Source organism: Falco naumanni, chromosome 3 (genome assembly GCF_017639655.2).
Source record: "Falco naumanni isolate bFalNau1 chromosome 3, bFalNau1.pat, whole genome shotgun sequence".
Lineage (NCBI taxonomy): Eukaryota > Metazoa > Chordata > Aves > Falconiformes > Falconidae > Falco > Falco naumanni.
Genome location: NC_054056.1, coordinates 41,256,214 through 41,268,488, shown reverse-complemented (window position 1 = coordinate 41,268,488; position 12,275 = coordinate 41,256,214). Strand labels below are relative to the sequence as shown.

The 12,275-nt window shown below is 37.6% G+C and overlaps 1 protein-coding gene across 3 annotated transcripts in view; it reads left to right on the top strand.

The window, feature by feature from the left end:
* DDC (dopa decarboxylase) overlaps window positions 1-12,275 on the top strand; it is a 74,424-nt gene that overhangs the window by 52,567 nt on the left and 9,582 nt on the right. For all 3 annotated transcript variants that reach the window (XM_040586466.1, XM_040586468.1, XM_040586467.1), the window contains exons 10-12: window positions 2,667-2,743; window positions 6,529-6,548; window positions 7,279-7,377. In XM_040586466.1, the coding sequence (XP_040442400.1) occupies window positions 2,667-2,743; window positions 6,529-6,548; window positions 7,279-7,377 (196 nt within the window). The remainder of the gene's footprint in view (window positions 1-2,666; window positions 2,744-6,528; window positions 6,549-7,278; window positions 7,378-12,275) is intronic.

Below are 12,275 nucleotides of genomic sequence, written 5' to 3'. Positions count from 1 at the left end.
GGACAGGCTTCTAAATCACGGAGGCTCCTCAGCACTTTCCCCAGTAAACACTCATATTTCTTTTCCCTGCAAGTTGATTAAGATAATCTAGCTGTTATATCTGTAACGTATTTACTTAAATACTCGGTGCAATGTGTAGTACTGATCTCATTTGGGATTTGGAGACAATTTTGTCGTAAACATGTTGTAAAATATACTGACTTCTCAACATATAGAAAAGAGCAGTCAATTTCCTATAAAAAGGAATTTAATATTGCCCTTCAAAGAGGGGTATATTTTCCATATTCAGATGTTAGGGTCATTTAGAGACTTTGCCTTGAAACTAACAGTCCGTTTTCTCTGACTTGTTTAATTGGTACTTTGGAATATCACAAAACAGGAAGAAGTGTTTTTTTTCAGAGGGAATGAAAATAATAATCTTGCAAAGTCTTGGTATTTTTGCTTTTCTCTACTCCTTTTGGGTTTAGGTGTAAACTTTTGGTTGGGAAAGGTTGTTATAGTGTTTGGAAGGAAGGTGCGTACAGGAAATCCCTATCTGTAGATGGAAGTGAAATTTTCCTGTTGTATTATAATATGGTATCAGCTTTTTGGTTATTGTATCTATCATTTAAAATGGACAGAATAGAGTAAGGTTGTTAAAAGCTGCAGATCTGCAATCCAAGTCAGTCACTTTTCACAGATTTTCACTACTTTATTCACCAGGATTTTTGTTGTGAATTTTGTATTATGAGTACTTAGTATGTGAACCTGTGCCGCTCAAGCTTGATCTTAGTAGGTCTATTATCATAACATCAAACATTTAAAAGATGCTAGTTTATCAGTGGCATTTTTGAAATATATATTCAGGATCCTTCAGTGAACCAGGGGTGTTTACAAAGAAAGTTAAGAACACCACTTCTGTCCACTACCAGACCACACAAGCCCTTACTGCAAAGAAGTTTAAATACATAGGGTAAAGTCTAGACATGGTCTATAGAAGTGCAACTCAAATGGTTCATATACATTGATGTCCAGGCTTTGGATTTATTTTAGTAATCCTTTTAGATAGTTTTTCATGGTTGCCAGATTAAGACCTGTGAAATCCCCAGATGGAACAGACACCATCTTTTAAAAAAGCACTAACATCACCAAGGAAGTACAAGATGACAGCATTTTATATCTTCAAAGCTAGATGTTCCTGCAGAACAGTTAGGTGTTCCATTGTTTAGCACAGCATATTACAGGAGAAGATATGAAGCACTCAGAAGACAACTAATTATATTGCTTGTAACTTGGCTTAGTTGTATACAGAATGAGCTACCGAAACACAACTATATCAAAGTAATCAAACATATCAAATAAACTACAGTAGAACAACTAGGTTTGTTAAAAATATTTACCCTAATTAAACCTGCTTTCAGTTAATATTTCTTCCTTCTGTCCACATGACATTTCCAGCACACAAATAAAATGAAATTGTTTTTATTGAGAGCATTCTGAATATCTTTTACTATTTTTCATGTGCATAAGCTATATACTTTCCATACCTGAAGACAAGTACTCAACCATTAACCTTGGTATTTTCCTGACCATTAGTGAGAGGAAGGCTTTTTGTTTGTTTGAATAAGATGTTTTATGAGCACAGTCAAGATGTGGATGAGAGTGGAAGTATGTACTGGCCTGTGCATTTATATATACACACTAAAATACTGGAAATTAGATTTTTACTTAGAGATTTACAATTTTACATCAAAACACAGGAAAAAATGGATGCATAGAACATCATAAACAGTTCAAACATTTGTCATTTAGAATGTCCCTGTGTTGATATAATTATTGCTTACTTTGTAATGTATCTGTAGGCCTAATATAATGGTGTATCAATCTTTCCCTTTTTGATTTCTGGTTTCTTCTTCTTCTGCCTCTGTAAACCCCAACATTTGGGAAGGTGAGTCAGTCTTACACATGGAGTGAAGCATAAACCAGGAAAATCTTGTTATTACCCACAGGCAAAACGTAGCTTATTCTCTTTAAAAGGGACACGCTGGCTTTTCAACCTTAGTCCAGTCACATCCCTCACTAGCTGGCAGTAGTAAGGTATGCTTCTCAGTTTTACGTTGTGCTGTAGTATGCTGTCACTTACTGTATATTGGGTCAAGCTAGGGCAGGGTGGTACAAGAAGGAAGCCTGAGTCTGGACCGCGTGGCTCTTCCCTACTAGTGGCTGCTGCCACCACCGCAACGTGGAGGGACAGCGGCCAGCATCCACAGAGCCTCACCATGGCTGTGCACAGTGTCTAGGAAGCCGCAGCTCTTCCCACACAGCTTTGTACTGCAGTAATTTCAAGGCAACTTCTGTTGACTGCAAACATTAACATTGCTTCAGCTAGTCTCACATTCTGGTGTGAGTGTCTATCACCATAAAAAGATCCTCTGTGTCTGTTTCTTGTCTGTTTTTAAATATGCAGTCGTGCAGTCATGCTGCCCGTTCCTGCTGAGCCTTACACTTAACTACTTGTAAGTACAGTACTGATATGGCTGTGAAAAAGCACTGAAAATGGCACAGGCTGTGCTCAGGAAATATGCCAGTTTAAACACATTCAATTTGCCTTCCCTTCTTGTGGAAATTTAATCCCTTAAATTTAATTCTTAAATTTCTCTATTTGCTTTCTTTCTTTTTTTATACAGGGTGAAAAAAAGATCAGATTTAACAGATGCCTTTAAACTAGAACCCGTTTACCTGCAGCATCACCATCAGGAGTCTGGTAATTTTATGATTAAATGAGATCATGTTGATTATTATGTATGCAAGCTGCTCTTTAATGGAAAAAAGACTTAAGATGAAAACTGAAATTTTTAAAACTAAGTTGTTTAGGAGCCTATTTCCATTTTCAGAATGCCCTAGGGAGTTAAGCTTATTAAAGTGCAAACACATGTCTAGGGAGATTTTGGTTAGTATAAAAAGCAACTGAGGGAAAGCCATTTTATAAAGCATTATATTAATAGTTTTGTATTAGGATTTCCCCAGCTCCAGACTTACAACTTTGTAGGAGTGTTGATAAAATTTTTAATGATCTTGCGTCAGTCAGATAAACATATTATTGGGTGCTGTGTATCGAGTCCCTTAACCTGCCTTCCCCAACACATCTTTCTCCAGAATGGTTTCAAGCTATGATTTGTTTTTAGAGTTTCTAAAGTCTGTGACCTTTTCCTTAGCTTTTCATGCAGGCTCGGATTCAAATTTTCAAAACCCCATGTCAGGAGCAAACACTCCCTGAAACTGCAATAAAAAGGCGAGCTGTGTTTGATAGCTACTCTATTTTGAGTAATAGCTATCGGGGACTTTATCCCGTTGGTCTGGTATTTTTACATTGATTGTAGAGAAGGTGGTAAGTGTAGACTATCTGTCTTGTACCAATTGTTCACACACGCTTTTCACAAAGTGCTCACAAAGAATTTACAAATCTTAGGCCCTGTACAAAGCTTCTTAATGGATTAGTGCTGCTCTTTGCACATAACTAGCAACTGCAGAGTGGCATTTACCATCCTGAAGACTGGTTTTACACATTTGGTTATTAACTGATTAATTGTGAAGAAGGTCACAGCAGTGCAGCGTCAACATGTGGTGCAAGTTCCCTCACAACTTTCTCAAGAGGCTGAATCACATGTGGATGTTTTTAGCATTTACTCTATCTCATATTTTTCCTGGAATTGCTGGTGCTAATCTGTGTTCAGATGTGTATCGTGAGTATTTTTATCCTCTCTCTGTTATGGCTATGAACATATTGACATTTAAATTAATACCATCCAGAATTCCACCATTCACTAAAAAGCCCTAGGAAAAATGGATTCCTGTGCTTTTACCCTAAACTGGCAGAAATGTTACACTTTTCCTTTTCTACAGTTCCAAGCAATGCAAATACAGACCAGTGCAATAAATAGGAAAATGCAGGAACTCTGGAGCTGAGGTTCACCCTCCAGAGGCTAGAATTGTTCAGGAAAAAAACCAAAACAAATAAGTAAACAAACAAACAAAAAGACTGTCTTTTTGCCTTTTAAAATGAGAAATACAAGTTATAACAAATACACCTGTCACCATCTTTTACTTAACATACACGAAAAATATTTCTCTTGAGGAGAAAAAATCCAACCTCAACTAAAGTGAAAATAAGTTCTTGTGACAACTGACATTGCCGATACAAGAACCATAGGTCTTCCCCAGGTTAAACAACACCAGAAGGAAATCAAACCTTTCCTAAAACTAGGTGCTTTCAGTGAGGCCACCTAGCTGATCTGAAAACTTTATCTCCCCAGTTGGATGACAAGTTGTTTAGCCTTCATCTTGCCTTCAGAAGCTGTGATAGCATGTTATATGATCTGGACATAATGATTTCAAAGAGATCAGCTGATTACTAGCAGTCTAGTGATGTTGAATTTTTCTATGCTCTATTCCCATTTGATAGCAATTTTCCAAAGAGCTGGACAACACTCTTCAAATGCAAATGCCTTTAGTTAAACTGTTAAGTCCAATCCACACTTATGCCTTCAATAAACAGTCAAATTTGCAAAGGTGCAAGGCTGTTACAGTTGATCCCTGTGGGTGGGATGTCAGGACTCATGAAAATATGACTTGTCTAGTGGAGGGTCTTATTTTCTGAATATGTCTCAGGTCTGAGAATTCCGATCATGGTTTACAAGGCAAATGAAGTAGTATTTTTGAATTCACTCATCTCTCACTCAAGAATTTAAATGAGCGGAAAAATGTCTCTATCTGTGAGCAATTACTCTTAATAACCATATGGCAATTATGTATGCCCCCAAGGGGAAAGTCTTTATTTTGTCATTAATTATAATTTCATGTGATTTGCATCATCACACCAGGAAGATTATACTAGCTTGCTTGGCAACCCACGGTATAGGTCAAGTCCTAATGGCAATGCTGGAAGAATGCAGCTTTATACTCTATTGTGAACACCACATATGCTCCCCTAATGCAATTCCTCCTGGTTAAATACAGATGTAAGACTACGGATTGTAATCAAGGACTAATCATTGATTGCATTCTGCTTCAAAGCCTGTGAAAGGCATTGTTGTGGGTCATTAGACATAGTCCCTTACAGGAGTGCAGGATTATTTATCCGTCACCAGTTCTTTACTCTCTTTGCTACCAGTCTTGCAGCTATCAAACAAAAATGGCTGCTACAATGCAGAAGACTGTGAATGTTATCAAATTACCTTCTTACCAAGCTGACACAACCATGTTCACTTCCGGAAGTCCAGGAACAGGTTAATGATTGTTGGTTGTTGTGTGGGGGTTTTTTTATCTGGAAAATAACCTGGTAACACATTAAAGAACCAAATGACTATATGTTGCAGAGAGGAAGGACCATGGTTTTTTGTATGTTTTTTGGCTGTGTAGATGAGAGAACATTGGCAAGAGAGCTTGTACACAGGAAATACAGGTGGTTTTTTAACTCTTATAAAATAAAAAGGCTGAAAATTATGTAAATGACATAGACTGGTCAAATTCAGAAGCTACAGTTCTATACTGTACCTTGCAGTTCACAATTTCAGGAGCACTTGGACAGCATTTTCCCATGAAATTTAAGTACTTAGGAACTTCATAAGTTCCTACGAAGCTTATACTCCACTGCAGAGTAATAAAGCAGAATAAACAAGCTAAGCAGATGCTTCTACATTTTCCTGAATAAGTATTTTAAATTTTATGTCAGTTTAATTTCTGTCACTGGCTTATGGCAAGTAATCTGGTTTTATGTTACTGTTTCCTTACTGTGAAATCAATTTAATTACCTGATTCAAAGAAACCATCTTGAATTCATCTTGATGAATCTTGATTCTGTGTGCTTATACAAAAGATGACTAATAATGCCCTCTGCTTGCCTCCCTGGACTGCTTTGTGGCTTGGTCAATCTGTGTTTGTAAGAGGCTTTCACTACATCAAATGAAAAGCCATAACAAAATGTGGAATGCTATTCTCCAAGGTCAATACTGAGTCGATTTTTCCAGTCACTTCCTAGACAAGCCGGAGAATTAGCAACAAATACATGCATGAGTATAAAAGGTAGTTTGGAACTGGATTATTTTTAAAAGTATTACCAGTTCGCTAGGGTAAAGGTGGTGACATTTCACAGCAGACATGGAGGGATGAAGTGAACTTGGGGATTTAACAAACTGTTTAAAACAAAACTAATAATAAGTATTTTACCTACTAGTTCTCCTTACAAGAAGTAAATAAACATAGGTTTTAGTCCATCATCTCCACAGTATCTGCAGTACAACAGAAAGGTAAACTGTAAACTTTTTGATTTGTTAGTGGTATATTCTGACTAGCTAATTACAAGTACTGTCATTTAGCATGCTGCCAAATATCCTGCTAGGTATTTAGGGGTCCTGTTGACACTGATGATGGTGAAATTTGTAGCAAACATACAGGACGGCTAAGATACAGCTTTTTCAATAACATTAGAATGATTGAAGGCTTTGGCTGTTGTGATAAAGCAATGTGAACATTTTTTTCTTTGACTTCCAGGTCTTGTAACAGATTATCGGGTAAGTACAGCATCAAATCAATAATTAATACTATTACTTGTACATATTGATATTTTCAGGACTTCTTTTTTCCATTTAATATTGTAAACCTCAAAACCTTATGTTTCTTTCCAGGAAGGATGCAGTTTGCTAAATTTTTAACATTCCCCAAGCTGAAACTGTAAACTTTTATTTTTTGGGGAAAAAAAAAAAAGTTTAAAGGCAGAAATAGCCTTGCATGTACAGTATCTCAAGGGTTAGGCAGTAGAAAGAGATATCCTAAAAGTTTTTTTTCCCCTCAACATAGTGAACAATACTTTAAAAAATAATAATGCATGTGTTTTAGTCTTTAACCAATAGAAACACTGTTCTTTTGAAATGGCAAATGGCCTTGCCATTGTAGACACTAGCCCCACAACTGTAAAGAAGCCAATGTACATGAGTTTGTAAGAGTTATTTTTCTAGAGCTTTCGAGGAGAATTCAGGATGCAAAAAGAAAATTTAATTTGCCCTGTGACACTTCCATTCTGACACCAACCTCCTTTTCCAATTTTAATTTGAAAACTTTAAGTATTAAACAGTCACACCAGGAATAGACATGCCTATTATTATCTGATCCACCTTTAGCAACTTCCTGTAGGATGTGGCAATGTTGTATGCTTCAAAATCATTGCAGAATGTACAGTTTCTGCAATATCACTGCAGTGGTGACTTCTAACAGGGATGCCCTCCCTTCTCCCTGGCCTTGTAGCACTGGCAAATCCCCCTGGGCAGGAGATTCCGCTCCCTGAAGCTGTGGTTTGTGCTGAGGATGTATGGGGTCACAGGACTGCAGGAGCACATCCGCAAGGTAACTGGGATTTGCTTTCTTGGGTAACCTGTGGTGGGGTGGCGAGGGAAAATGAGCTGGCTACCTATCTACTTTCTATGATTTCTGTACACATCAGTAAAGTCAAATTCAAGCATACCTTTCATCTTTATGATGTTTAGGGAAACCTCTTGTGAGGGGACAGCAATGACTTAGCTCTAAATATTTACAAAATACCAAACTCCCTGCAGACACACATTCCTTTCTATTGTGGTACTAAACAGATTCATTCCCAAGAAAGGCTATTTCCACTGTTGTAAAGTCACTGCGTGTGGAAGTCTCTTTTGATTTGGAATGGTTCTGGGATAGAGGGTGTCCTCTTTGCTTCCCATTTTTATCACACTATAATTTTCAACTGACTCTACAAATGTCAAAATTAGATTTTTATCCTTAATGAGGCTTTCAGAAATAAGTTTTAACAACAGTGGCCATCATGATGTTCTGTCATCCTTGTGGCAATCTGATACATATTCTTGTGATGAAAAATTGATAAAAGGTTTGTTACCACTTTGCTAGACTACCATTAATTTCTAGTGGGATTCTCTCTCAGGTTAGATTTCTGGAGACTGCAATTATTTCAATATGATGCCAAATTTTTAAGTAGTACTAAATTTCTCACTGGGAAGATAGAGAGTTGGAAGCCTCATATCAAGTATACGGCCTTTTATCAGGCTGGTTTCCACAGGTCAGTATTTACATCCAAGTTCCCTCTTTCCCTGTCTCCCAGACATTTCCCTGACTGTCCAGCCAAAAAGTGCTTCTCTTCCTATAATCATAGCTGAAGACCAGGTTGTTATATCTTCCGTGACAATACAGTTCAGGAAGGCTAAGCAAAGATACTGACTCCAATGTAAAACCCTAATATGTTCCCTTATTCGTAAAGGTGATTCAGACAGCTGTATTTCCAAGGGCTTGTTAAATTGAGAATGTATGTTTAATGTTTCAGTAAGGACTAAATTGTTGCCTGGTATACAGAGAAAAATTAGTTATCACCTTGTGTTTGCAACTCTGAAAGGGGAAGAGGGAAAATTGTGTGCAGAATTTGGCTCACTGTATCTGTCAAACTGTAACTATTAAGTCAGTTCCTCCTCCCCAACCCCACCCACTTGTCCCACATTGGATAGATGCTGATGAAATTTAGTGGGTTTCAAAGCAGCTTGAAAAAAAAAAAAAAAAAAAAGGAAAAGAACTAATTTCTATCTCCAGCAACTCTCTGTTGGACTTAAATTTCAAAAAATAATTGCATTTCATTTGCTCCCTCCTCTAGGAGAATTTAAGATCTTTCTTGCGACTTTGCAGACATGTTGGTGAAGTTATATCAGTAGCTGCAAAATAGCAATTATAAATGTGTTTTGTAACTTGCACATTTTCTTCTCTTCTCAGGAATTATAGTGGGTTCCAGGTATATTGTGATGACTTTTCTTTTGGTAGTGTAGTAATGAAGTATGTAAACCAGCCTGACACTGCTTTATATTTTCAAACCTATAGACAAGTTTCTAAGTGAAAAGTAATTTGGAATTTAGCTTCATTTGTTAACTTCACTTGAACATTGCTTATCCCAGTGCTTGGCCTTGAAAAGTTGCTTTCTTTTAAACATGTAGAGTCTTGTAAATAACAGCTTTTATATTCCTGTTGCTGGCAAAGGCAGCCCTTGAAGAGAAGCACTGGTATGTGTCTTGTGTACTTGGGACTTCTAGCTGGGGTTTAAGGGAAGCAGGATTAATCCTGAAGCTGCATTTATTACAGTGGGTGATAGAATGCACATAGTTAGAATGAGAGGAGACCTAGGAATAGTGGCAGGGGCAGGTATTGTAACCTTCAAGTGGAGAGCATTGTGGCTGGAGCTGGGGAAGTGGGAAGAAGGGCTCTCTCTGTTGTTTTATTAAGGAATTGCCCCAGGGAAAGGGCCACAGAGTCAGGCAGAAGAGCAGAAGTTTGAAAAAGCTGCTTGGACTGGAACCTGGGAAGGGGATGCTGACATTGGGATGTAGCATGCAGTCATACAGTACATAGTTTTCATACGTCGTTATTTGTGTGTAGGGCACATCACTCCTGTTCTGCTATACAATAGCAGCTAAGGGATGCCTGTTCAGGTGCAGGGCTGGGCCTTATTGAGAGATTTGGGACCTAGGGTTTAAACTCCTTTCTGAATTTATAAAAATCCCAATATAGATGCTGTGATTACCTAGGGGAAAAAAACCCACCAAACCCACTTCGTCTTCTAGGTCACAGAAAACTGTAGGAAGATTTATCCAGTGTTTATAGGCTTATAGTTAGGCTTCTCTTGAGCAGCCAGGTGTTATTTATAAAATGATTTGAGATTTTCAATACTGATAAGCTTCTGACATGATACAGAGTGAAAAAACACTGCACATCCCTAAGAAGACACCCTATCTGCTGTATGATTAGCAAGCTTCTATGTGGAAGACCAAAGATATCTGCAACTGTCTCTTCAAAACATTTTCTTTTTTTTTTCTGGATGTAAACTGCCAGAAAACCTGATTTGTCTCTTTCTTTCTTTTTTGTTCCCCCCCGCCCCTCCCTCCCCCTTTATTAGTGTGTTTTAAGGAAAAGATGTTTGTTATGTTTGCAGCCTAAAGGTTTGCATCAAAATAGCGACATAACCACTGCAACCTGGCATCTCTTTATACTGAGGAAGGCTTTTAGGAACTAAAATATTCCTGGGAGATGAGGATGTGTGACTTGGATTTAGACAGAGTAACTTTTTTTGTTTTCCAAACCTTCCAGTTATGCACTCTTTTCCCACATAACATGTAATATTAACCTATTGCAAAGTATAGGTTTCAAAGCAGTGGTAAAGGGGAGGACAGTCATCTCTTAAGGATACGGGGAGAGAAAAATACTGCAAAGCTGCAGAGGAGATGTACAAAGAAGGAAAATCAACAACAGTAATAGTCTTCTGGACTGATTCCAAAGACTCAGAGTCAGTATAAATGTGAAACCCAAGCGGCCTGTTTGTAAATGGTGCATTTGCAAACTGCTTGACCATCTATTATGCCTTTGTTGGTTTAAGTCCTCTCAAAGGTCTCAAAGTCATTTGAGAAATTTAGCAATGAATGGTTTTGTATGTGAACCCCATGAACATTCTGACCCAGATGAATCCTCCATAGGACATGAAGAAATCAGTGTACGTGTCTTTTTTTCTTCACCAAGGATAATGTATTCCATTAAAAATTAACAGCAGAGACTAAGAAACTGGAACTGCACAGAACAGCAATGCCAGAGATAGCATTTCAGCTGGGGAGTGGTACACATCAGAAAGCAAAGGCAACAGCTTTTAGACAGCTCAGTTCAATAGGGGTGCTGCTTGTTTGCCCCACGTAGTGTCACAATTTCACATCATGGCAGGATCGAAACTCATTTCTTTTGTGTTTGTCTTTAGGGAAGACAAGTCTAGGAATTTGGAATTTCTACAATGTGGGATCATAGTTCCCTCCGAAATTAAGCCAGAGCACATCCATGGTTTTATTGTGGAAAAACATGTGTATTCATTATTTTATTAATTTACGTGCATTGATAGCATGTTTAGATTATGATTAAGGGATACATTATTAGGCATGTCCACCTCTGCTGCTGCTTTGCTTCCTGTTTAAAATACATCTTTTTTTTAAAAAAGATTATGTACAATTTACAGTTTGTTAACATTGTTATTAAGTACCAAGTTTATTCTTGATGTAAAAAGAAGGGTGTTTTTATCACAAAACCCACATCTGGCACCAGTCTAAATTATATATATGCTGCCTCTGTAGCAGTAAAGTCAAATTCAAGCATACCTTTCATCTTTATGATGTTTAGGGAAACCTCTTGTGAGGGGACAGCAATGACTTAGCTCTAAATATTTACAAAATACCAAACTCCCTGCAGACACACATTCCTTTCTATTGTGGTACTAAACAGATTCATTCCCAAGAAAGGCTATTTCCACTGTTGTAAAGTCACTGCGTGTGGAAGTCTCTTTTGATTTGGAATGGTTCTCCCTCCTCTAGGAGAATTTAAGATCTTTCTTGCGAGTTTGCAGACATGTTGGTGAAGTTATATCAGTAGCTGCAAAACAGCAATTATAAATGTGTCCAAGTGGCCGTTGAGGACTCTTTTGACAGCATTTTCATTGAGTGTAGTGGGATGAGAGCTACAACAGGCAGAATGGTGAAATCTATAGAGGGAAAAGCATGAAGTGACCAAGGCTAGGCAGGTATGCTTATTTGCATAATACACATTAATGTACTCTGATCCTTCAGACAAGCTCCCTTCAATCACAAACTATTTCAGTTCTTGAAGGCTTTGCCCCAAAATCAAAATTCAGTTCAAACACCTCAATGCAGAAGCATTTATATTTATATACACACATATACACACAGAAATACAGATTTTTTTGTAATAGGGACCATATCTTAATGCCTTGCAAGCTTACTGTTCTTATTAGTGATAATGTAAGACATTTCCCTTAATCCTGAAAAACCAAATGAATTAGATCCCTTTCTTTCTTTTTTCCCTTCTCACTGCAGAAGAGACATGGTTATTTACCTGAGAGAGACAGTTATACACAAAAATTCCTTACAAGCTTTTTTTCTTCAATCTGCTAAATTTCACTGCGAAGAGAAGGGCAGGTATTCTGTTCCTATACACCAAGACTTCTCAGGCCACTAATGCAGTCTAAGTGATTCCACTTTGGGAACCCATGTGGTAAAGGGATTGTCCAAACGATATTCCTAGAAACAGTGTGTGGGTTGCTTTGTGTACATCCACTTTTTTTTGTTCAATTATGTAACAGCATTAAATAAAATAATTTTAAAAGGTTAAACGATATTTGAGTGTCAACTTTAAGTTAATGGTGCTAGGGACACAGCATGACACAAATG